The sequence below is a fragment of the Macrobrachium rosenbergii genome, chromosome 13 (assembly GCF_040412425.1).
Source record: "Macrobrachium rosenbergii isolate ZJJX-2024 chromosome 13, ASM4041242v1, whole genome shotgun sequence".
Lineage (NCBI taxonomy): Eukaryota > Metazoa > Arthropoda > Malacostraca > Decapoda > Palaemonidae > Macrobrachium > Macrobrachium rosenbergii.
Genome location: NC_089753.1, coordinates 18,594,475 through 18,621,696, shown reverse-complemented (window position 1 = coordinate 18,621,696; position 27,222 = coordinate 18,594,475). Strand labels below are relative to the sequence as shown.

The following is a 27,222-nucleotide window of genomic DNA, read 5'->3' as shown; positions in this document are numbered from 1 at the left end:
AAGATAATGGATTATTTTGAACCCCCAATAACCACCTAACACTCCAAAACAAAACAACATAAGAACATTTTCAGTATTATACCACAGTACATTTTCAGTACTATACTACAGTAATGGCAAAACAGCATAATGACAAGGGAACAAAAAAACCTTAAGTCAGTGTTAGGAAAAAGATAGCCATAATTTTCTTTATTCATAGGAATTTCAAGCGACTTATCCGTAACTCAGTAACTCTGTGAATGATTGTGAACAATTATCCTTAACTTTGTGAATAATTATCTTTTGGATGAAAGGGACAACCACTGAATAAGAAAATTATAAAAATATATTAAAAACATTATATTTCCATAACTTTTCTACAGCTACAGAGTAAAAATATAAAAACTCTATTCTACAGTACATTCCAGACTTGTAAAAAATTCATGAAAACTCTTGAGTCTGACTCAGACTGCTACTAAAAGCATTTTTAGAAAACCTGTAAAGATGATCTAACGAATGGGGAAGGAATGGCCGTACTGTGTTGATCTCTATGAGGGTCAGATGATCCAATTTTGCACGCGTTCCTTCACTCTGAATGAACTCCGCAACTGATGACCTTAGCTTTGCAATTCGAAGATCCCAGATATCCTATGGAATCAGTATTTGTGATTAAATTTATCATAACAGGGTACTGGATAATGTATAATCTTTCAAAAATATAAATACTTAAGATTTATTTTTTAAATACTTACCTCTCCATTATGTAGCTGTTATTTACGCACCAGCGGGAGTTCGACAGATTGAAACAAAAACGAGAACACTTGTTTTCTATGAATATCCTTCTTCTATTCATCTACTTCCCCAACCAGGGGACTAATAGGTACAAACACTCATAGCCAGCAATCTACTTTGAATGTGGGGAGGTAGTTGAACCTCTTGCCAACATTACAATAGATCCTCAGTCCACACCAGACAAACCTCACCCTAACACAAGATGGTTATGGCATCCACGTGAACATCTGAATCATGTGGAAACTTGGAAAACTTTAGCAAGTGGAAATTTTAGAAGAACTTTCTTAAGTATAAGTCCTAGGGAAAAATACTAAAGAGGTAATAGAACCCAAGATCATTCCTCCTTAGACACCAAGGTACCACTAGGAAAATCCTATATTCCTTGGATTCTTTAAACTTAGTATCTCTCTTGCAATCATAAAATGAGAGATGTAAGGTTTCATAACCAACTAATATTGCTGATAACATCCGCCAAATCAGTCAGGAGGCCAGTGAGTGGAAATCAAATATTGGTAACTTTTGTTCCAAGTGACCAATATGCTTACATTTAGATTTATTAGTTCTTAAAGAAACTGACATAGTTGAAAATTCGGAGCCATTCTTACCTGAGCAATCCTATCAGAGAACGAATTCTGGTGCTAGGACGATATAAATATATATTATACATATATATATTGTAAAGATTAGCGCAAAATACGCTTCCATGAAACTGTTCTCCTTCCTGCTTTGAGTTGGTTTGAACCTTTGAAGGTCGGGGGCAGTCAGAAATATAATTGTTGGGGACCAGTAATCTGCTTTGCACCGCTTTTCTTTGGTACAGAAAGATGCAAATACCATTTTCTATGAGATAGCAGCGTGCCTGGGTCAGGACATCGGCCCCCTACCCCTGTCCACAGAAGCAATAAGGTCAGGGCAGCGGCCCTTTCTCACATGCGGTCGAGAGTCTAAGAGAAGAAGTCGGCTCAGCGGTCTTGCCCCTGCCTCCGCTCCGGCCGCCATCGCGTGAGCCCATCGCCGCCTTTGTGCCCGTGTTTCCATTCCACGGCCTTAGACGCACTGCAAGGGGATTGCAAGTCTCTAAACGCGAGCGGATACTCAACGGGCGCCTTTCCATTTGCATCATCCACCGGGCGTCCTTCTCCGCCCAATCTACGATTAGAAGAAATACTTTGGAGAAGGAGGCCCTTTGTCCACACTCCCACACGTGGTTCTCGGCAGAAGACATCGCCATCCCTACGCCCCTACAATGGGGTAATGTACCCCAGAACGAGTTTCTAGTCACGATTAACTTAGCCCTTTTACATTTATTAATTTCTGGGCTGATAACTTTGTGTCCTGCTATTCCTTGGTTCAAGCCAGGCCCATGTGTTCACAGCTTCTTTCCTCTGAGTCACAAGTAACACTGGGGATCCTGGCGCTTTCAGTGCACCCCGAGTAATTCAGTCCCCAAAATTCCAGCATTAGATGTGCAACGTGGGTCTTAATATCGTTTCAGACAGACGCCTGTAGCAGAATTATCCTGGTCCGTGTTCCTGGCATTCCCAGTTCCCCTTCCGAGGACTTCTCATGCAGTAATTTACCGTGTTCTCAGTTAATTTTCCCTTTGATCTTGTGTGTGCTATCAAATATAACTATTTTTATAACCACATGTTTCCGACACTCCCATTGAGAAGGAGCCTCAGCTCCGTACTGCTTTTTTTTTGTTTGTGTTTTATATGTCCTGGGTATCTTACAAGGCCATTTTAGAGTAAAGTAAAAATTGTGGAGTCACAAGATCCACCTGCACCAGGAAACATATAAAAATATATATAAACACTCCCTATAAGCTAAAGCAGTCAAGAATTTATTCCTACACGAATACAAATTCCTTACGCCACTAATGCCGGACCTGGTGCCATACCAGACCGAACAGAGGAAGGGGACAACGGGTACAGATCCACAACACTTTCTGACATGTCCCAGTTCCCTGTCACTCCAAGCCAAAAGGGAGTGAGACAGGACTTGACAAGGACAAGGCAATAAAAAGCAGGGGAGCTGACTGTTCCTCCAACATGGGAAACGATCTGAACTTACTTAAATTCTTGGGAGGGTAAAAATAAAACACTTATAATAAAAAATTACTCCATCCTATCAAATCTAATGCCCTGAATCGATGGAAAGCTCATATGGAGTAACAGATTGAAGAGAAGTAGCAGAGGACCTAACATGTTATATTTACGGGAAAACAGACACAACATGCATCCCATAACTTAAATCTTACTAGCATTATCCTCTATAGTTGTTTCTACAGCCTAACAAGCTCTCTTCGTTCACGATCAATTACCGCATTTCGTTCAATTACAATTCATATAGTTATCTGATCATAACTATTCCCTCAGCAAAACATATCACGAGGGTAATAAAACTGGAATGATGCCTATTATGGCAACTCTTACCTTACAGGATCGTACCAAACGAATATAAAAAAATAAAAGAACAAACTAACAGAAAACCGAGTGCATCTGCCGAACTCCTACCGAACCTGGTGACAGAAGTAGACTGCCGGCTACGAGTGTTTGTACCATTAGTCCCCTGGTGGGGGATAGGGGAAATAGATGGATGGAAGGAGGATATTCAAAGAAAACCGGAGTGTTCTCGTTTTTTGTTTCAATCTGTCGAACTCCCGCTGGCGCTGAAGTAAAAGCTATATAATGGAGAGGTAAGGTTCATTTCAAAAATGAAAATTCATTATAAAGACAAATTTCATGGTCTATAAAAACCCAGATACCATACATCCAAATAGAAGCTATGCCCATGCGCCAACAGATTCCTGAGTTCCGCGTATTATGTGACTCTTTTCATGGAGTGGCTCGCCTGTGGTAAAACAAGCTCAGTGTGTGCTTACCACTCATGAGCTTCCAGATCATTTTCTTTATCACTTTCTGCAAATTTATTTTTAATGTTGTACTGAAAGTGAATAATTGCTTTTCTAGTAACTGCAGTGAATAATTGCTTTTCTCATAACTGCAATATCTTAAAAACACATAATGGATTTATAAATTATTTTCACATGTCCTGTCCAATAAATATCCTTCTGATATTTATACCTTTTATTGCATACTGTATAAAAAAAGCAAATATAAGGAAAAATATGTAAAGCAGTTTAACATTTTTAACTGGTTTAATACTTATTTTTGAACAGCCTATATTTTAAACCCTCCACAACACACTCCAGATGTTATCCTAATGCTATTCTACATCAAAAGAGCTGTAGTTAATTTTTTTTTTTCTACAAATGATGCCATTTCATATGAAGGGATGAAATCTGTATGTCACTATCTGATGCCATAACAATCTCAAAACTTAACTAAGAGAATGGGATATGGGGTGGGAAGAAGCAGCTTCAGTTATAATGAATGAATTTGTCTTGAAAATATTTTATTTTTATTATATTCCACAGTTACCCCAATAAATCTATTGCTAGTGTAGCCAGATCTCTACTTAAGTAGGAGGGACTGAACAGCAGAACCCTAGATTTAGTTCATTCAAACACAAGAAGAATATTGGGACTGTTATAAGGAAATTGTATCCACTCCTCTTGAAAGAATTAAAGAAAAATTCATGTACAGTCAGTCACAACCCTGATGTAGTAAGATAAGAAAAATGTTACTGAGCATACAAGTGAAACTGATGAGCAAAAGTACCTATCACTGTGTAAAGCATAACAGTCGATTACACTGGAAATTCAAGCTTATAAAACTCCTTTCTCAATTCTCATCCAGGTAGGGTTGAGTCTTCCAACTTTTTTTTTGGTGCCCACAGGAGTTCAGCTGACACTATCACATACTATTCGCCTTGAGATTGTAGGAAGAAGTCCAGGCCACTGCCATCTCCCTTTCATCATTATCTCATATACATATGGAAGTTTTATAATTTCCCTCAGGGTGTGAAATCAAACTCCATCTGACAATCTGACTCAAAATATTCTTCTTAATTGTTTTATTCTCAAATCAACAAAATCTTTTCCAGTTTCACTGTCATGCTAAAATCTCTGTCCACATAGCAATACAAATTGGGTTGGACTTATGCTTGATCTTTCATATGTAATTTCAGTTTATTTCCAAATTTTTTTCAGCCTGCCTATTCCTTGACTTGCCTTTTTTGTTAGTCTGTCACTATATTCAAGCTCAAGAGGACCTGTACTATATATTACTGTACTATATATTACTGTTTTTAAATATCTGAAGATTCAACCTCATTAATCCTTTCTCCATCCAAAGTCTTATGTCATTAGTGCATCCCTTTTAAAGAAGTAAAGCCAACTGAAATCATCCAAGCATCAAGTAGATGTGTGGTTAATGTTAATAGGGTCTTGTCAAGTGAATTTGCAATAACTGGGTGTTATAAGGGACTGTTATCTCACCTTTGCTGTTTACCTCTCTCTTGGATTTTTTAATAAAAAAGTGGTCACATGGAAGACAAGGATTAAATTGGACTAACAACAGAAAACTGACAGACTTAGAATATGCAACTGAGACCTCCTCAATGAGCAAAAAGCAAACCAGCACAAGATTCAAAAAGCTTGCATAATAGAATTCACATTTATCTACGGATGGGACTCAAAATAAATCCAAGCAAATCAAAAACAACAAGGGATGAAATAACATACAATGGGTTAGTGTTAAAATAAATTGTTTTTAATTTTTAAAACTTTGTGATTGAAAACAGTAATCTAGTATTAATAGTTAACCATTTGCTGTACATAGTATGTAAAAGTATATTAACACTTCCAGATTTTTACTCATAGCCAATGAGAGTTGAGAATAACTCACTGAAAAATTTAAGGGTTAAAATAAGCAGTACAGTAACTCTCTCTCTCTTCAAATTATAAGTGGTTCATCCACAATGATTAGAATGTGAAATAAAACTCTGTTTTTTCTTTATTAAACCGGATTATCTATGATGGCAGTTTGTGTTCATTGATTTCACGATTTAGAGTAAATAAAAATCACTTTATAACTACAGACTCTGATTCATTACTGTAGTAGTAAAAATATGAGGATCTCAGGGAGTTGTTAAGAGATCACATGACCCAAACCAAGACAATTAGGTACTGGAGACTCAGGGATCTGTCAGCTCATGAAAAGAATTTCCTTTAGGCTAATGTCTTTCTTTTGTTTGTGAAACAAAATGCAGATGTGTCTAGGATTTCGGGGACTACAAAATGGGCTATATTATACATGTGGATTTGTGGTGAAACAAATTGATTAATTTAGCCTTTTAATTAAGTTACAAAAGTTTACGCAAAGTGTAAGCCATCTCCTGCTCATTAATCATAAGGTCAAAGTAATGAACTATCAAGTAAAGATTTTAATCCAATTCACAGTATATTAACCTCCCATAATATGGGAACTCACCTTAATGAGAGTTTTAATTTGTTGGGAATTTGGTATATCCTCAGGAGCTGCTGCCAGTACTAGCTGGGCTACCACCAAATAGTGCTCACAAGGCATTTTTGTAAAGTTCTGAAAGGAAATACCATATGTTGAAGTGAAACTTGTTGAAGTGATAACAGAAAATAAATAACGTTCACAGAAGCACAGAACAGATCAACTTCATAATAGCATAATTTACTCACATGAGAAAGTTGTCATTATTGTACTACTAAAATGAAGTTTGACCAGACAGTGTTAAAGTTCTTGATTTGCAGGGTTGTTAAGCCTCATAACTGGTAAACCAGGTTATACAAACCAGGTGATATTCTTAACATCAGTATTTAAGTTCTTTAAAACCTAATGACACAGAAGAACACATCACATGTCAAGTTCATGAACTCTATAACATGTTTAAATGATTACATATCAAATGTTCCCAACCATCCAAGGACATGAGCTTAATAGAACACTATGAAACCTGATAAAGTTGGGGATAAGACCAGAAGAGTAGAAAAAAATCCTTACAGTAATGGTGTACAAAGTACTGTAAAAGAGGAGGTACTGCAATATAGAAATTACAGAAGAATAAGGTTAGTTGAGTATGCTAGGTAACTACTTGAAAAGGTGCTAGTGGAAAAGTTGAGAAAAATTGTTAAAATTGCTAACTGGAGTTTGGCTGTTTGCCATGGATCAATAAGACAAGCATTCTATAGTGAAGCAACTACAGGAAAATTACAAAGCAAAGATAGTACAACATATATCTGTGGACCTTGGAAAGGCATCTGACTGAGTACTGAGACAAATTATTAAATGCGCATTAAAAAGGCAGAAGGGTATCAGAAAGATTCACAAAGTTACACTTTACCAAACACTAGATCTTGAAAGAAAACTGTATTACGTAACAGAAGACTTGATAATAGCTGAGTTGTCACCCAGAATCAATGTGAAGCCTTATTAAAGAAAAAGCTAAAATGAGATTCAGTAAAAAGTGGTCCCCAGAGTTTGCTCTTTGCAGATGACCTACAGTTAACAGCAGATTCTCAGGAAGGAGTGATGGAAATCTTTAAAAAGTAAGAGAGCGCAATGGAGAAAAGAAGACTAAAAATGAGCTTCAGCAAAACAACTGAGTCACTGGAAAGAAAAAGTACAGATAAAGCACGAAAAAGAAAGTGGTCAAGCAATTGTAGGAAAGACATGTTAGCACATTCTAACTACTGTATATATTTGCTGTCCACAAAAATGATATTTTTATGAAGTAAAATAAAGTTTTGTACATACTTACCGGCAGATATATGCCAGCTATAGTCTCCGACGTTCGACAAATTTTCAAAACTAAAACTGGCTTTGAGGTCAGGTGATCAACCATACCCGCCGCTGAAGTGGCGGGAATAGGAGAACCATTCCTGTTTTCTAATCAGATTTCTCTTCCACCTGTCTCCTGAGGGAGGCTGGCGGGCCGTCAATCGTATATATCTGCCGGGTAGTGGCACAAACTTTATTTTATCATAAAATATCATTTTTGTACATGCAGCACTTACCCGTCGATATATCTCTTAACTAAAATGGCACCCTTGGAGGAGGGCAGAGACAGAAAATAACTAAAAAGGAAACAACATATGTTGTGGGATAAACAAAAACCATGGTTCTTACCTGATTGGGCAGAAGACTATGGATGCTGTCTATGAGTCTGCTTGCCTCAGAGCCAGCGAGATGTGACCTGTGACTGACAGCCCTTCTGGATCGGTGCCAATGGGATGACCCACTAACATGGCAGGCCTATAGGGATGTGTCAAAGAGGCTGACCCCTTACATGACCGAGCCACTGAATCGTATCAATGAGGGTTCATCCCTCTTACATGACAGAACTAGGTGTCCATACAAAATACAAGGAACATGACCAATCTGACCACCTGACCAATCCTAACCTTGTTAGTGATAAGATTGAAGAAGCATAATTCATCCCTCTTTCAACCAACCATAAAAAACACACACACCAAGCCTTAAAACAACTGAATTAGCACAAACTAAATAGGATTGGTTTAGCTCCCTGTCCCAGCTTGAATCCATGAATCGTATGCTCCTAGAGAAGCACTTATCATAACGTTACTCAAATATCTCGTAAGTAATGAGATGCAAACGTTGAATTACACCTCCAGTAGGTTACTTTATAATAGACTGGAGAGACAACGTCTTGTGGAAAGCCAAGGATGTAGCAATGGCTCACTGTGCTTTCACTCTAAGGAGCTTGAAAGTGCTCATCTTCACACGAGATATGAGCTTCCTTGATGACATCCCTTAATAAAAAGGTGGCGCATTCTTTGAGACTCCTCGTGAAGGATTCCTGACAGAGCACCAAAGACTTTCAACGATCCTCCCAGTAATTTCTTCTTTTCTAAGTAGAATTTAGAGCTCCTGACAGGAGCATAAGTCCTCAACTCATGTCCGTCACAGAAGAAAAGACCTTTTAATTCAAGGTTCTTGTACGGTTTGAAGGATTCTCATTCTTAAGCTATGGAAAATAGTTTAAAAAGACATGCTAGCCAACCTTCCTTAAAACCAACCTTGCCGTCTGAACTGTATTTCACTTATTCTCTTAGCTGAGGCAAGGGCAAAGAAGGGAAAAGTGACCTGTGAGATCCCTGAAGGAAGCTTGATGAGGAGGTTAATTTTTAGACATTAAGAATTTCAGACTATGTCTAGATTCCAACTGGGAGGTTTGGGAGTCATGAATTTTGGCGTTTCAAAGACCTTATAAGGTCATGAAGGTCTCTGTTTTCCGAGATATTCAGATCTCTGTGTCTGAAAACTAGAATAACATGCTCTGTATCCTTTAATTGTGGATACAAGCGAGGTTTACAATGTTCCTCAGGAAGATAAGAAATCAGCAAATGTTGTCACAGAGGTACTGGAAGAGGATATCTTATGGTCTACCATCTTCTAAAGACCTCCCACTTCGACTGGTGAGCGCGAAGGGTTGAGGATCTCCTGGCTCTTGCAAGCCTATGCGGCTTTGTCGAAAAACCCACTTACGCTCTGACCAGACCTTGATAGTCTGAGGCAGTTAGCTGAGGCGGGGGAGATTCTTGTGAGTCTGTTGGAGTGGGAGCTGTTGAAGATCGTTCTGTGGAGCGATCTTGGAAATCTACTATCATTCAACCTCTGTAGACCAATCTTGAAGAGCTGGCCAAGCCCAGACTACCAGAGGTCAGTCTCGGCGTAGCTCCGGCAGCATGAAACTTTCTTCCCTTCTCCCAGGATCTTGAGATAGGAAAAGCGTCTAATCCTGTCAGAAATCTAGGGAAGACTGTCTATTACAACCGCTCTGGGTCCGATATCGGACAGTAGTTTCTAGCCTTGCATTCCAGTGGGTTGCAAATAGGTCGATGTTCGAGCGCTCCCCACAGTTCGATGCGCGAGCTTTGGATGGAGGAGTCCCACTCTGTGAAGGACCTGATCCTTCTTGCTGGAAGAATTAGGCCTCACATTCCTCTCTCCCTGTACAAATCTGGTGGTGTGTGAGTCTGATCCTCCTCTCCTGAGCCCATAACAGCAACGTTTTTGCGTTTAAAAGGAGGGAAGGAGTGTGGTTCCTCCCTGTTTCCCTTATATAAGCCAGAGGGCAGTAGTGTTGTCTGAGTTCACTTGGACTACTTGTCCTGAGACAAGGAACTCAGAACTTGATGAGCCAAATGAACTGCTGATAGCTCTTTCTTGTTGATGTGCCAGTTCACCTGGTCTCCATCCCAGGTGCCTGACACTTCTCGACCCTAGTGTTGCCCCCATCCCGACTCCGGTCTGAGAACAACACTGGTGGGGCCTCCAGCTGAACTGAAGAGACAGTCCTTTGCATAATTTTCGAGGTCTAACCACCAGTTGAGATCCTCTTTTATCTTGTCGAAATTTGGAACAAAGTTGCTAAGTCCTTGAGACTTCTGGTCCCATCTCTCCTTAGGTAAAACTGAAGAGGTCTCAGATGAAGTTTCCCAAGGAGAGAACTGTTCCAGCGAGAAATGGTCCCCAGCAGACTCATCACTCCTCGCTGGAACAATGTTTCTCCTTAGAAAAACTGTCCCACCTTTCTATGCAGTCTATTCTCTCTTGGGATGGAAAGGCTAGAAAATCCTGAGAATCCACCAGAATCCCTCTAGGTAAACAATGCTCTGCTCTTGCGGAACAAATCCTGGGATTTCTGTAGGTTTACTAATAGTCCAAGGGACTGTGTCATATTTAGGTGATCGACAAGTGCTCCAGACAACTGTCCTTTGATTGAGCTCGAATCAGCCAATCGTCCGAGATACATTGATATCTCACTCCCTCTAAGTGAAGCCAGCGTGCCACATTCCTTAAGATGCCCGTGATTGGGGGCCGTCGAAAGAATGCCGAAGCACAGGGACCTGAATTAAAAACTTCCCGAATCACGAACCTCAGGAACTTTCTTGACGAGGATGAATAAATGTGGAAGTAAGCGTCCTGCAGGTCCAGGGAGACCATCCAATCCCCTGGACGAAGAGCTGCAGAACCGAAGATAGTTCCATTTGAATTTGTCTTGATTATGAAGAAATTCAGGCGCTTTACATCCAGAACCGGTCTCCAACCCTGAGGATTTCGGAACCAGAAAAAGACGGTTTGTAAAAACCGGGGAATGGAGGTCTTGAACCGATTCTATTGCTTCCTTTTCTAACATTTGTTCCACTGCTAGAAAAAGAGCCTGGTTCTTGATGGGATCCTGTAGCTGGCGGATAACTCCTGGGAGAGTTGATGTTAAAGGAGGACTTTCCCTGAAGGATAAGGTAGCCTCTTCTTAAAATGGAGAGGGACCAGTCGTCCGCCTCTCTGTGCCCAGACCTCGGTGCTTGTAGCAGTCTGGCACCTACTGTCGCCTGGGAGTACTCGTTCTTCATTTGGTCCTTCTGATAGGGCGAGAGGAAGACCTTCCTCTTTCTCTCTGGTCTTTTTGCTCCTGAAGGAGGATCTGGACGAAGGACCACCTCGAAAGGGCTCTGAAAGGGAGCCTTTCGCTTCTGGCGAAAAGGGCGGCAGGTCTGATCCTCTTCGATGACTGGGCCAAAAGGTCTTGTGTCGCCTTTTCAGATAACGAAGGAGAAATCTCCTTCACCAAATTTTTGAGGAAAAGGTGAGGAGAAAAAGGAGCAAACAGAAGAGAGGATCTCTGAAGAGGAGACACAGACTTCGTGGGAAAAGAGCTGAATACTGACCTCTTCTTCAGAATAGCAGCTCCGAATAAGGCAAGCGACTTCAAGGAACCGTCCCCTCACTGCTTTGTCCAAGCAAGACAAAACACTCACGAAGTCATCCATACACAGGAATTCAGGATCCCGAGTCCTGTTGGCCAAAGCTCAAGAGACCAATCCATAAAGTTGAAGCCTCCACAACTCCTAAAAAGACCCTTGAGGAGATGATCCATTTCCACATTCCCCAAGTGCGCCATTGAAGAAAGGGAAGTCTCCTGGAGGAGTCAACTAGATTAGAGAAATCTGCGTCAGCTGATGTGGGGAGCCCCAACCCCCATAGGCTCCTTGGTCTCATACCACATTCCTGATTTTTTCCCAAAAGTTTCAAAAGGAGGGAAGAGAAAACTGTCTTGGCTTGCATCCTTCTTAGTGCATCCACTCCCCGACTCCTTTAAAGGCCTTCCTCATCAGAAATCGTAGGGCGCATCTTGACAAACGAAGAGGGTCTAGTTGACTTGGTGCTGTCCTGGCAAAGATCCCGGAGAAGGAGGGGCAGCATGACAAAGAGAATCTCCAAACTCCTGAATTAAAACCAGACGCTAACCGTTGTAATCCAAAACTCCAGCGCCCTTAGGAGAATCCTCTTCAAACTTCCTCCAAAGCAGCAGGCGGAGAGGAAGGCAAGAGAAGAAGAGCGCCTATCAGAGAAGCGGCAGCCTGGAAGGAGAAGCACTCTGTTCAACGAGCGCCTACCAGGAGAATGGCGCTGACCGGACGGCGCCTGACAGGAGAGGGTCCTATCCACTGATGAGCCTTCCAGGAGTAGCCCTAAAACGGTGGCGCTTGGCGGAGAGCGTCTGCCGAAGGAGGGGGAGCTTGGAAGACACGCGGCGCCTGCCCAAAAGGAGAAGTACAGTGAGGCGAAGTGCGCCTGGAAGGAGGCGCTTCTCTCCGATGACGGCGCCTGGAAGAAGTGCCTGCTGGGAGACTGGCGCCTGTTCGCGAAGAGCGTCTACGACGAAGAAAACTTGCTGGACGAAGGAAGCTTGGCAGGAGAAAAGAGCGACGAGTTGAAGAAGAGCTTCCTGGAACTCTTGACAGGAAGAAAGTCATCCTTCCCTACGAGAAGAGTGTCCTTAGCAAGAGATCCAACAAGCGCCGAAATACTGCTCCTGGAGGTCGATCAAATCTTCTTAAAGTCAGATCCTTCACCCCTGCTGGAGAGGAGGAGGATCTGACTCTCTTCCTGACAATAGGAGAATCCTCCGGGAAGCGCTCAGGGCTCTGAGTCCAAACGCTCTACTCTAGGAGCCTTCCAGGATCTCTTCAGAGGCGCGACTCCTCAGCCGAACTCCAACCACGTCTCGGAGAAGACGCGTCAGACGACGAGAAACACTTCTTCAGGATGCCTTTTCTGGCGATCCAAGGCAGCCTGGGACGCAACTACAGGATCTGCCAAGGGACGCCTGATCGTTGGGGATGCTCTACATCCTCCCCTGCGACTTTGGCATTCCTCCTCCACTGGTCCTGGGAGTTTGGAAGAGGTCTAGGCCTAGGGCAATGCGGAGCCGATCAGGCGCCCCCTCCACTACACTGGGGACACTGCACATATCACTGTCACTCTTACCTTCCTTCGCCATGTACGCCAGTTGCGATTTCATCTGAAAAGTTCCGCTTCATCGCAGCCATTTCAGAGAGGCCGAATCCACAGGTTCGATGAAGGGAGAAGGGGGCTGAAACCAAAGGATTAGGAGAGTCTACTGGTTAATCTCTAAATCATGCTCAGCAGAAAGCGAGACCTACTCTGAGCTTCTGGAGGAAGCCTTCTAACTCTATCCTTTCAAGCTTCTTCAGATAAGAAGACAAAACCTTCCATTCTTGATCAGACAATTTCTCACACTCCTGCACCTATTGTCGAAGAACAATCATTCCCCTACACCTCATACATACAGTGTGAGAGGTCTGAAGCTTTCGGCAACCTCACCTTACATTCTTGCTAGCACACACGGAACACAGGCGAAACATTAATGTCAGACATCTTAAAGAACAATCCAAAAGCAAATCCAAAAACAGTCCACAATAGCGTATGCCAAACCAAAGATCCAATACGTCACCAAAATCAGGCCAAAAAGATCCTCAGCAAGCGAAAAAACGAAAATCAAAGCAGGAGGAACCAACAACTGATGTTGCCGGAACCAGCGACAGAGAAAAATCTGATTAGAAAACGGAATGGTTTCTATTCCCGCCACCCAGCGGCGGGTATGGTTGATCACCTGACCTACCTGTGCGTGTGCCGCGAGTTTTGAAATTTCTGGAGCGCCGGAGACTATAGCTAAGTATATATGACGGGGTAAGTTGCATGTACAAAATGAAATGTTTTACCAAGATTGTTACCTGTACACTATCATTAAATCCTCTCTACATAAGTCTCTTGAAAATAAAATATCCCACTGTACATAAAATGACAAAATTTTTAAAGGAATTTGTAGTTTTCCTAACATACAAACCCTCAGTCTTAACATATGGGATAAACTTTTAGCGCAAGCTGGAGCCAGCCGTTTAACTAAAAACAAGGTGGTTATTGGTAGGTGGCTACCGATGGTAGCGGTGGAAGGCCCGCCATCCTAAATTTACCAGTATACATATGTTTAGTATAGGGAGTTAATTCGTAACATGCCACCAACGCTTGCCATATAACTAGCATCTGCGATTCAGCAATCATGTGGGTATCTTATCATTGGTCTGGCAAATAGCTGTTCTGTGTAAATTCAGCTTTTGTTCGTCCACTTGGAAACCAAGAAGATTCCGTTCACATTAAGATAGCAAGTGGTTTCAGCGTTGTTCTTTTGTCCAACTACCTGAACATGTTCTGATAAGGCGCTTACAGACAGGATCTCTTTGCATGATGGAAAATTCCCGTGGTTGAGCTATGGAACATTTTAGGCTGGTTGAAATCGGATTTGTAGCTGTGACATAGAAACATACATGTGTATGTTGTACAAATGGGATTTGCAAGACTAGTCTCAAAGATGGTGAACTTTTTGAAAATGTGATTCATTGAGGCATGTACCGTATGGTGTGAGATGCTGTTCTTGTGGACATTTTGGCTATCGTTGAAGAGGTAAGCCGATTGACATTTCACTCTCTAACATATATTTTATCTTTCCATTTGTATTTTTTGGTATTTTCTATTATTCTCATTTTCTTTGATGAATGACTTTTGTTCCAGTGTTAGGGCGACTGCCCCATATTTTCCTGTGTTAATTTACAAAGTGTTTTCCTTTTGGCTTTAACAGATGGATCATGGTTAGAAGCCACAGTCATGGGAGAGGGTGTAAAGACTGTTTGACATCTGTCGTAACTGACTGCTAGACATGTTGGGTTTGGGAGGATGTAACTAGTCACACTGATGGGGAATGTAACTTTGAATTCTCTCTTTCATTTTTATTCTGTTGGGAATTAAGGTTAGATAACCCGTTTCTTGCTTACCCTATTTAACCAATGTTATGTTAGACTTGACAAATAAATTATACTTTTTGTAGATTAGGTTTGGTTTAAATACCTTAGTTAAAATGAAGATATGAGAGGGAGAGAAAGATCCTACCCAGCTGAACTTCAAGGTGCCAATTACAGTTTTTAAGTAGGCAGTTTCTTTCAGGAAGGGCAACATATATGAAAGCAAATATCTGAATCCTTCAGAAAACTGCAAAATAAAAAAGCTGTTACCTTAGACTGGCTTTCTTCGTCTTTCTTCTCAGCTAATTTCTCAGCATCCATCCATTCTGGAGGAACTAAACGGCACCTACCCCTCTGACGAAGATTTATCCCCAACCACAAAGGGACTTCCATGGGCAAACCTGAAAAAAAGTTTTCTTTCAAATTCCAAAAAATGCAAAGTACCTCAAGCCATATTAAAAATTATATTTAACAGTCAAAATTAATGTAAAAACAAACTGTCCTATATCTGACAAAATTAATGCAGCATTAAAATTATATTGATAACAAATATTTTCATGATTCCATGGAAAAGAAACTGTTACAGGCATAAAAGAATGTCTGGTTTCTTTAACACCAAAATCCATTGCTATAAGAAGTTCAGAAACTACAGCTCTGTCGAAATATCAGTCAACAAGAACTTTACAATTAAAATATGGTGCTTTTAGCTCACAACTCAACAACCCATCTTCAAATTTCGAACTGCAAGAGGACACACATGGGCACTCCCCTAAAAGTTCTTGCCAGATGTCTCATATTAAGGTTTTTATCTTAAGGTAAAAATCCTTAACGAAAGTGGGTGTCTCCTTAGAAGCAATTCAACTGCAGCTTACTATGGTAGTCTATCTCCCTCTTCATCACCATGAACTCCTACATGAACTAGAATCCAACACAATCTTATTTGTATTCCTCTGCTCCAGTATTTTGGAACTACTCTAAAATGTTTTAAAATCAAAGGGTTGGCCAAGTTAAAATCACCAAATGCCTGCAAAACACTACTTGAAGTAACCATTGTCCATAATTGCTATTTTCTAAATACCTGTTAAAGCACCATGCAACACTGCTTTACAAATATAAATTTCTTGAGGAAGTGCACACCCTACAATGACATTCATTAATTACTATAAACTCCATATTTAATGACAACACTGAATTTGGGGTGGCGGCGACAGTGTCGTAGGAGAGGCTGGCATCACTGGGGCTGGCTGGGCTGGTCATCTCCGTGGTCACCAATGTAGAAGGAGTGAGTAAGAGGCTGCATCTGCAAACTTACTAATTTATTCAAGACAACAAACAGACAGGTCAAGAACTCTTGCGAGCAGAAATGTAGTGCCTGACATGAGAACAAAAGAGATTAACATTCATTCAACTGTTTGTTTGAGAATGGGAAACGGTACATAATTCTACTTACAGTACAAGCCACGACAGGTTCTGACAAATATAGCTGGAAAGCTGACATTGTACTGCTTCCAGTAGGAATGATACATTTGACGTGACATGATTATGGACGATAGTATACATCAAAAAGGGTGTATGCTGTCGGCTGTGTTTCTTATACAGACATGCTCAGCGTGTATGTCAGGAGATGTTCGCTGTGAGGAGTGGATGCCCGCAGGGTATGAGTCCGGATGGCAGGTAAGATGGATGATCGTGTAGGTCCATGTGGGACCCTACAACAGGATCTGGATTTGCTTATCTAATAATGTACTGAAAAAATATATTACAAATATTTTACTCATAGAAGACTTAAAACCACTCATTTCAGTCAATCTGATGATTTTGTCAATTGTGAGTTCAAGTTTTCTCTCAACTATTGCCAACTTGTTCATGCACATGAAATGGAGAGGACATTTGCAAAAAGTGTGCATATGGGATGATGGATTATAACTAATTTAGGGCACAAGCATTTTCTGTCATAAAAAGTATTCCCAACCTTAATGTAAAAGATGCAAGAAATCAAATATGCTTGAATACATAATGGCAATTCTCCTCTAAATCCCAAATCATGGATAGTCCTAAAAATTTAATGCCTCCAGGTAGTGTCATATGACTTCCTAGGGTAGAAAAACTGCTGTATTATATGGTGTTTTTTAGAAGCAAATTCTAGTACCTTTTCCTTCCTACTGCCACACCAATAACACATTAACCATTTTCTCCATGACTTTACAAACATGTTAATGCAACCAAGGTGGTAACCAGCTACTAAATGTTTATTCTTGCCTGATTTTAAAAAAGCTAAAATAATAGCCAGTTCCCATACTGCTGGCCAACTGTTGTTTTGCCATGTTCTATTTATAATACTTTCAATAAATTTCCTTGTGTTTCTTCATACAAGTCTTAGCACTGCATAAAGAATCTTATCAGGGGCTGAGGCAGTTGTTACAAGGGTAAAGTGCAGAATCAAATTTCTTTTCAGTAAATGGCCGATTGCAGGATTCCCTATTATCTACTGTAAAATCTAATAACTTTTGTTCTTCACTTCAACAACACTGGTATTCTGGAATGGCTTTGGACTCATTAGATTCACTGGAAAAGTGTTTACCCAAAGCATCACTTACTTCTGTGACATTAGTGCATTTTCCTAATTTTCCTCCAACCAGCAGTTGGAGGGGTTCTACAAATCACTGAAAGTACAAAACATGACCAGGATTGACATCTACCAGATTTGACTGCACAGCAGAACTAGGCTACATTTCTTGTATAAGATGATATTTTCTTCTGTACAGTGTCTGCGGCATCTACTTCAGTGATGTCCTAGTTAGCCTATGTTATGACTGCAATTCCAACAACCACCAAGGAACTGGTTCTTTTCATAATGTACCTGTGGACTGGGTGGAATTAATGCCTGCAGCATGTATTCCATTCAATAGGTCAACAGCATAATCTACTGTCCAGAACTCATCCGCATTACAAACATTATCACCCAACTACTGAAACTTTGGCCAGTCTGCTATCTCAAGGATCCACCTTAGTGATCTTTGTAATGGAGGATCATTTTTGGTATTGACTATAAAAGATGCATGGTCACCCATATGCCAGTCATCCATTGTTTGCCAGTTAAAATCAGCTGGACAACTGGAACTTGAGTTTGAAAAATCAATATAAGAGACTGCCTGTTTGAGTCTGGAAGGAGGGACAAGGCTGAGGTTGAGGACAAGGAGGAAGAGAAAAGTAACGCAAGGTTGTACTTCTTTAACTTTTTTTGTACAAATTCTCCTCAAACTCTCCCAAACTCCTGAGGATACAGCAGAGGCGGGAGTACCAACAAGAACAAGAATTACAACTGCTGCCTCAGAAACAGAAGGAAAGCTTTTGCTGCAGCAAAATGCTCTAAGATGACTATCAATAATGAATACCATATAAAAAAAATTGAAATGGTCTTTAGTAACTCTTGATTATCTGTTGGAAATCTCAGAAAAGCCAATGAAGCAAAAGCAGGGATAAGAGAGATGGGAGCAGAGGAAGAATCAGTGACCATGGAGGACATCCATCAAAACTCCAGCCATATCACCATATGCAAAGCATGCAGTTTAGTTATCATCCTTCCTTTCTGACCCCTATCCCCTCCCAAGAACAGGCAGCCTGAGGAGGAATGTCCAAGGACAGTCCCAGCAAAAAAAAAGCAAGGGTCACTGTAAGCAGAGATCCTCTAAGGGAAGTAGGTGAAAAAGGAGTGTTATCCTCCACTGACAATAACTGAGCCTTCTTGGATTTCTTCCTCTTGGCTGCAAACTTCTTGCCCTGAGAAGGTTACCTAAAAGAACACTCACCATGGGGCAAGTCCTGAAAGCACACCTTACCCTGCCAAAAAGAAAATGTATGAGGACTAATATCTACAGGTTACATAAAGCGATTAAACACACTGTCACACACCAGCCATCAACCCTGTCCACTTTCCTCACAAGAAATTATTCTCATCATCCTGAACACAGTCGAAAACAGTCAAGAAGAAAGCCCATGTTATTAAACAAGAGGGCAATTCAGTACAAGCCAAAGATAACATAAGGACTGACAGTCAGGTAATCATTTGGGTAGTGTCCCTATCCCGCCTTGTTGCCAAGCTTCACTGACCAAACCTTGCACTGAAAGTATAGCTATATAAAAGATAATGGTTTGTATTTTTGCAGGAGCAATTATTGATGTACGGCACAGCCTTCCTTGGAATGGAAGATACTACAAAAATATTCTCTGTAGTTTGCCTGTGGAAACTGTGCACCGAGTACAGCATCTCAAAAGTAATTCAACTTGTTCTTAACCTCTTTAAAAGTATTATATTCGAAAAAAAAAAAAAATTCTTGGAATTTTGAAAGATAGCCATTTATCACACACTTTTAGCAAAGATATCTACCAATGCACAAGATAGCTCTTACCTCACTAAGTTACTTGGTGCTGAGTGCAACAAAAAAAAAAAAGTTAAGCTAACAATGTGCCAGCAAAGCTCTATACTATAGATACAGGGATATTCAGCAGACATAAAAAGTTCCTTCATTTGACTAAAGTTACAAAAAGAGCAACGGATTCAATAGCTCCCACTTATATCACCCCATAAAATCAAACCAAACTTTCTTTGTCCCATATCTTCCTTGAATATTCTATGCCCTTTGCATTTCAAAACCCTTTTCAAGAATCTCATATAAAATGCTAGCCCCAGTACTGACATGACTACAGTTAACTATTCAGTATTTTCCATATTCAACATTTAGATATTCTTCAAAGTATTAGCAGAAAACATGAATAACTGTACCACCTAATAATTTGAAGGTTTGACATCCGAATACGTAAGTTCTGCTGGCAAATAAAATTATTTCCATGTCTTATTTTTCTAGCAGTCTTTAATCCAGAGAGCTCTCAAAATGTCAGATGAAACACCATTTCAAGGTTCACTGCAGTGTCAAATTAGAAAGATATGTGTTATACCTGTACAAGATACATACAACCACAGTGAACTTCACACAAAATTTTTTTTATTAACATCAGTAACTACTAACCTGGATTAAAAGGACCAACATCCCCAGATATCAGGTAAAGTTTGTCTTGTGAAAAATTCGGCACAATGGTGATAGGCAATTTCTCAGCTAAAAATTCAACCTCTGCTGAATCCATTTTATCTGAAAATTCAAAGATCAAAATAATCGATTTTAAAAGGAGAAACAATTCTATCAGCACCCATAAAGGTTTATATTTAGTAAGGGTGCTTACATACTGCACTAATTATAGTATTAACCAGTATACTTATGACATATTTATTCATGCTAGGGCAAAGGGCAAAGATTAAGAATTCAATACTGCACATACATTCACTGATATGTGAACTCTTAAATCAAATCATCATTCTAACTGAAAGTTTCACAGCCCTACTTTCGACACTAATTGAGAAAGAAAGTAGTTTAAAAAGTAGTAACTCAAAACTGACCAGGGGTTAGCTACAAGAGTAACTACACATATGCAATGTGCATGTTATGGTAATGAATACACAGTACGGAAATGTTATCTATTCGTCACAACTGCGCATACAATATCAATTCAGTTTAAATAAATGGGCACTCCTGTGTAAAATACTGTACGACTGTATATAGTTTGTGAGCTACGAAAAAATTAAATTATCTAAATGAAATTCTATATGACTTAGTACAATATATTTACCCCAAGCAGAAGCCATATTTTTAAACAAGCTAAGGAACAAAATGATGCCCATGATGATTGACCAGAATGACTGATGAGGCTGATAAAGACCTAACTTTTCATATATAAATCCACTTAGGTTCTTTTTGTCAACCTTTCTGCAGTAGCATGCCTATAAACACACCAGTTAGAAGAGGAGTCTCCTTTTCCACCTATCTGAATATGCACCAAAGTCCCAGGGGACTCTAGTGATGCAAAATGCTTATTCTGTGAGTTCTGAACCAGCTACAGTTTGGAGGGGTTCAGTGAGTGGAACAATTTTCTAAAAACAAAGCTGATTTTTTTTTATACAAACCCCTTGTTTTACAACTGCCTCCAAGTGCGTCATTTCCCTTTACAGGCACATTAAAAAAAATAACAATCCATCTTGTCTGCAAGCTATGTGGGGTAGGGTAGAGGGCAAATTACCTTATAAAGTGACAGGGTATGCCAAGAATTAAATTTTATTTAGAATCTTTAGTGATTTCAGCACTATCCTATTTCTTTTTAATTGCCTGATTATATTACTGCAGGAGAATTGTTGCTATTTGGAGATAGGCTCTTAGGGACTTTTAGCGAGCGAACTACTGAATAAAAGTATCTGGGAATCAGAGTTCTGGGATTAACGTGGGGTCATGAAATGGGCTAGTATGTGCTGTCAAAGGACAATATCACTTATGAACCAAGGCACTTACTTATCTTCAGGCATTGAAGTGAGTACCCCAGCTGACCTTGCTGTGAGAGAAGTGACCAAGATGATGATGATGATGGAGAAAGAGGAGGAGGCAGCTCATTCTTCCTTACTGCAAATTACATGGACTAGGTCAAAGCAAATACGTGACATTAACTCATTCAGAGAGAGATCAATTATTGATCTCCAACCTCCTATCCACTCCTACACCAGGCAAACCAATTCTAGAAACCAAGAGCTAGTCAACAAAGATCATGAGTACCAGGAACAAAAGGAACCACAGGGGTTTCTCTTACAGGAACCACCACAGTGATGGAAGGTCATGCAAAGCTGACCTTATGAGAAGGAGCATCAGAAACTTAACAAATCATGGGCCACTTAGCCAAAGCTAAGGTACCGTATATGATTATAGGAATTAATGGACGCCCCAAATATACCCACGATTGGTCGCCATTGTCAAGAGGTACTCCAAAGGTTCCAAAACTTATCCACAGCAACTGGCATTATAGATGAAGGCGTGAACAGACCACATGCATGAGTAGAAATCACACCAGTAGCGACACTTGTATGCGCACCTGGGCTGCCAAGAGTGAAGAGCATGTGCTGTGGTTACATCTCCACATGTCTACCCCTCTTGGATCTACTGGTGCCATGGAAACCTAGTGAGAAGAACGTGGATAGGTGGAAGAGGTAAGGGGCATCAGGCTGAAAGAACTAAAATGTTCAGCAATGTCAAATGGAAAGAAACCTCTCTCCTCCCAAAAAACTAGCAAGTGCTTCTTGGCCTTCTTAAGCATCTTCATGTAGCACTTTCAATGTGAGAGAGACTAGCTAACACACTCCTTGCAGGGCATATCAGGACTGCAAACCCTAACCCTGTAATAAGAGCAAAATCAGTGAGGACCAACAACAGGCAACACAAAACGACCGTACACACAATATCGGCTATCACATCTACACTGTTCTGATGCCAAATTTCTTATCTTGAAATTACATAATGAACAATCACAAGTACATGCAGCATAGGTAAAACCACCAGAAACCAAAGAAATACTGAAGCAGATGTCTGCACACAACCACTGCAAAAGAAAAAGTACTTAGTTACTGACAGATGAGTTGGTGGTACCCTGTCACTCACCTGCCTACAACAATTATATAATCATGTTGTTTCCAAGCTTCAATGAGTTTCTACATCAAACCTGGTATACTTCTACATAAAAGGCAATGGATTGTATTCTTGCAAGAATATATAGCTTTCTGTAGTACTAATAAGTATTCAAACTCATTCTAGTAATATTTCTTAGACTTTTCTGCTGGATAAGATTTATACCTATTTGGTAGTACCTCACACTGGACATGGACCCATGAAGGCATTTGCTGGTACAGTACAATCAATAAAAGGAAGCGCACTAACTAAAGAACTATACTAATTGGAAAGTCTACAGTTACTGTCTGACTGGTCATATCTACATGCATGCTAAATATTTTTTAATATTTAGCAAGATCTATCCCATATTCAGTACATCTCACAGTAGTTTTTAACTTTAATCTCCTTAATATGCTTAATATGACAAGCAAACTAAAATCCATCATGAATTTACTGTTACTGAGGTATTTATCAATGAATATTCTTTTGGTACTTTCACATGGAAATGGGGTATATGAACAATGATGAAATCTGATTGGTCTTTTGTTTTAAGTTTCACCACTTGAGTGGTATTTTAGAACTTGAGAGTCTTCTGGAAATGTAGATTTATGGAACCTGATTAGTTTTTGTTCTAAGTTTCACCAAATATTTTGAAATTTAAGAGTAGCTTGAAAAAATATGCTTCATTTCTCAGTTATGGGTTTTTAGGGCAGATGTGTAACTCTTTCGTTTCTTGGATTATTTTATCTATATATATACAGTATATATATATATACACACATATATATATATATATATATCATTGTAAATTTCAAACAAAATTTTACTAATGTGTGTTTTGAGTTTTTCTGTCAGTCATTTCATTGACAAATTAGTACAGTAGTTGTAAAGATACTGGACCCCTTATATCCCACAATTATGGAGGACCACAAGGGGAAATCCAATTTTTAAGTGGGGGAAAATAAAAAATGAGTGAAATACAGCTTGTATTTAAACATCCCCTTGATACTTTTACAAGTTCTAATCCTGTTTAAGGTAAGTTTTACTGAATATTTTCAAAATGATACCATGGACTAGGTAAGGACCTAGCAACTTAGGTTGTTAAGTTGGTAAGGTGGGTCTAGAGGGGGAGAACCCCCCAAGCCAGGCATGGAACCAATGTCGCAGGTTAGGTTAGGTTAGATGTAGTTGGAATAGGTTGCAACCAGACTACCTGTGTTCATTTTAATTTATAGTCCCCTAGGTTAGGTTAGGGGGTAGGGGGTTCAAGGGGAGGGGGGTGAAGCTGCACCCAGGTAACGATTTGGTGCCCTAGAATAGGTTGGCTTACAATATTTTATGTCTCCCCCCCCAATACCCACTTTGGTCCCCCATATCCTATTTGTTGGGTATAAGTGGGGTCCAGTATATGTAGAACTATTAATTTCCTATGGAAATGAATGTAAGAATTATTTTAAAAAACACACTTTAAAACCAGTAAGTAGCACCGCTAAACTTTTTAACGAAGGCTGAATAAGTCCAGGGAGGCTTTTAGCCAGGTAGGATGTGGCACCTTAAGCTAGGGTAAGGAAAGGTAGGATGCATCCATGAAAATCCCACTACTTTACCTTTCAGTAACGGTCATAGGGTAATCCTATGACCATTGAGGGGTGCTCTGGATTAGGTTAGATGGGAGGTCACCTATCAGTCAGGTAGGCCCAAGAATACTAATTTAGGTTAATTTTGATTATGCATAAGATGCATCACTGTATTTTGCTAACTTGGTCTAGTTTTCCATTTCTTCCAGCCAAATTACCAGAGTTTGCCACTGTGGTTCCCCATAATTAGTAAATGTAAGCTGGGGTTATGTTAGGGTAAGGAGTGCATTTTATCTAAAAAATAATGGGATTGGATGAAGAGTTGGGAGAAGGGTATGTGTGAGAAATCTGACACTGAAAATGGGCAAAACTTAACCTTTCCTAGAATGCTGTGGCCTGACCTAACCAGATATTACCTTCCTAACCCAACTTAGGGTGCAGTGCCCTGACCTGGCTTGGGGCTTCACACCTCTGGACCCCCCAAAGTAACAGTGAATATTGGAAACAGATCGGTGGGACTAAATTTCCTTTCAGACACGTCTGGCACTGGCTATGACCTAACCAAAGCAACCTTAACCTAACCTTTCATAGAGCATTGTGCCCTGACCTAACCAGAACTTTCCATAATAACCTGACTTAGCGTACCTTGCCCTGACCTGGCCAGGGGAGGAGGGGGCTTTTCCTCCCGGACCCAACTAAGTAACACTTATCATCAAGCACTGAGTAGTTTAGAGCATGAAGAGTAACTTTTATTCTGTGGATGTTTTCGCTATGAGGCAAAATTACAAACGCCTAGCCGTCTCCCTACTCTGCAGAGGACTGCCCAACGGGTTGCCAAATTGCCAGTAAACAATTAGACTAAGAAGTATTAAAGGGCGAAATAAGAAGCGACACAAGGGGAAATAACCAAGAATGGGGTAGGTCTCATAATCTGTAGCCTAGTAGACTAGAACTTGGCTCGAACAATGATGGCACTGATTCGGCATTGCAAGTTGCAATGATAGTCGAGCCTAAGGATACTGCGCAAGATAAGCTACCCTGAATAAATTTACAAGCATCTAATTGTAAAGTCGTTTTCGGCGTCGCTTTTGCTCTACTGAACAAAATCATAAATATAACATACAAATACTGTATATGTACCTTACACAAGAATAAGATCCTCGTCTCGGAATGACTTGCTTCGCCCGACCCGCCAACTTGATCCTTCTTTCGTCGGAATATAAACAAAAATTCGTTGACAAAATAAAATGTCTTTAGTGTGTTTATTTTGACATGAAATCCTTATATAATAATATAAAAATCCTTAAATAGTGGTTAATCTCTAATTATATTTACAAATACATGAAATTCCAACATAAACATAAATCCCTAGTTTACTTCGTTTGATCATGAATGTTACATAGCAGACGATACTGTTGCTCGCACAGGTGAGGGGAAACAACAACGCTGCTCTGCCAGAGAAATTCTAAATTGCAACGTACAAGAGGTGTTGTCACCCAGGGTTTCAGTGCTCTGAGAAACTGGAATGAGTTTATAGTTGTACTGAACGCAAAACACTAAATGAAGGGGTCCGTGAGCGAAAACTTCCTATTGAAATACAGTGGTTGAAGATTGCATCATTATCGAAACAGCTGATTTAACTCTACTTAAGCAAACTCACTACCCATGGAAGAAGCAAGGTAAGTTGAAAGGGTTTTCTAGACAAGTGTCGAGTACATACTAACGAAAAGTTAGATTATATTTAAAGATTATGCTTTATATTACCCTAAGGATGTCGTGAACACCAACGTCAAGTACAAAATGTAAAATATAGTAATTGATATTAATAATTTATTTTTCATATTGTTTCACTTTAACGTTCGTTCTGTTATGATAAATCAAGAAGGAGCCAGCAAATCTTGAGGGTGTTTTGGAATCAGCTGTAATAGCCTTACCATTGAATGTATTTATAAACCCCAGGAAGGCTAGTTTTGCCCCCCAAGACGTTACAGCGTTCGCTCTTATGGTTGCTTGACAACGAAATGTCAAAAACAAAAAAATAATGATTGAAGACTTTTATAAAGAGAAACTGCCGAGTCTAGTGATTAATGAACGTTTCCAAAAAGAGGTGTGGCAGACGCTAATAGCCTTTGCTAATTTATTCCCTCGGCCTACTTCGAAGACTTTCTCTATTTTTCATTAATTTTGACGCCCCAAACGGATGAGTGACTAATAAACACTAGGCACTGCATCCGCTTGATAACATACCCTTGCTACCCTTGCTATCTTTTGGGGCTCCAACTTTCTCGAGAGATTAAATATTTTCACTCTCGACAAAAAAAAAAAAAAAAATACGCTGATATCTATGAAAACGAAATGTGGAATTTCGAAGAGATAATCGTGTGAATCTTACACACAGGCATTTTCGTATGTGACCGGAACTGTGTAAATGCATTCCTGACTTTTAAATGAAGTACAGGGGATTAAGGAGTTGAAATTAGAGCAGCAAAAAGATAATTAATTTAAACGAACGTTAATGAGCCATTATATTTGTTCAAAAGAATTTCTTGGAAAATTCTTCTGAACAAATATAATGGCTCGGTAACATTCGTTTAAATTAATTATCTTTTTGCTGATCTAATTTCAACTCCATAATCCCCCATACTTCATTTAAAAGTCAGGTAAGTTAAGTACAGTATACCTTAGTTTTACCAGACCACTGGGCTGATTAACAGCTAAAATCATTTACACAGTTCCGGTCACATACGGAAATGCCTGTGTGTAAGATTCACACGATTATCTCTTCGACATTCCACATTTCGTTTTCATAGATATCAGTGTATTTTTTTTTTTTTTTTTTAGTCGAGAGCGAAAACCATTATTGGAAAAGAAATGAACAGTTATTTCAAGTATTCGCCCATGGTAATGTGTTATTATTATTATTATTATTATTATTATTATTATTATTATTATTATTATTATTATTATTATTACAAAGGAGAGAGAGAGAAGAGACAGAGAGAGAGAGAGAGAGAGAGAGAGAGAGAGAGAGAGCCGATAGTTAACATCCGCGAGTTGACAGTTCTTTAATGAAAAGAAACATTCACCTGCCATTCATGTGACAGCTAAGTTTTCATTTTAACTGGGACAGTATTCTATTCATGTATGTATGTATGAATGTATGTATGTGTATGTGTATACATTCATACATACATAGTTACGTGACTTTTTTCATATTCACAAACATTAAGCCACAATTATAGTTTAATATAATATCCAGTGCACTAAACATTGG

General features: G+C 39.7%; 2 protein-coding genes across 4 annotated transcripts in view; one reads left to right on the top strand and one right to left on the bottom strand.

Annotated features, from left to right (window-relative positions):
- Nucleotides 1–324: 324 nt before the first annotated feature.
- Nucleotides 325–25,187, bottom strand: Psf2 (DNA replication complex GINS protein PSF2-like protein). 3 transcript variants are annotated; one of them, XM_067114364.1, is made up of 6 exons: nt 25,089–25,140; nt 21,229–21,336; nt 19,861–19,980; nt 15,104–15,234; nt 6,168–6,275; nt 325–627 (listed from the first exon to the last, which is right to left on the bottom strand). In XM_067114364.1, the coding sequence occupies exons 3-6, from the start codon at nt 19,973–19,975 to the stop codon at nt 421–423; spliced, it is 561 nt and encodes a 186-aa protein (XP_066970465.1). In that variant the 5' UTR covers nt 19,976–19,980; nt 21,229–21,336; nt 25,089–25,140; the 3' UTR covers nt 325–420. The 3 variants fall into 3 exon arrangements, with proteins under 3 accessions (XP_066970465.1, XP_066970463.1, XP_066970464.1); XM_067114362.1 differs by lacking the exon at nt 21,229–21,336 and having other exon boundaries at nt 25,089–25,187; XM_067114363.1 differs by lacking the exon at nt 21,229–21,336 and having other exon boundaries at nt 25,094–25,167.
- A 151-nt stretch (nt 25,188–25,338) lies between these two features.
- The window catches only part of LOC136844944 (prestin-like), a 245,682-nt gene continuing 243,798 nt past the window's right edge, over nt 25,339–27,222 (top strand). Inside the window, exon 1 of the mRNA XM_067114353.1 lies at nt 25,339–25,627. Within this exon, the coding sequence (XP_066970454.1) occupies nt 25,614–25,627 (14 nt within the window). The 5' untranslated portion in view covers nt 25,339–25,613. The remainder of the gene's footprint in view (nt 25,628–27,222) is intronic.

What these genes read in the sequence shown, in the direction of transcription:
- Psf2 (XM_067114362.1), bottom strand. Translation starts at nt 19,975, where the DNA reads ATGGATTCAGCAGAGGTTGAATTTTTAGCTGAGAAATTGCCTATCACC. An exon ending in TGTTGGTCCTTTTAATCCAG is followed by an intron (nt 15,235 to 19,860) that starts GTTAGTAGTTAC and finishes ACTTTTTTTCAG; the next exon opens with GTTTGCCCATGGAAGTCCCT. An exon ending in AAATTAAAACTCTCATTAAG is followed by an intron (nt 628 to 6,167) that starts GTGAGTTCCCAT and finishes CTGATTCCATAG; the next exon opens with GATATCTGGGATCTTCGAAT.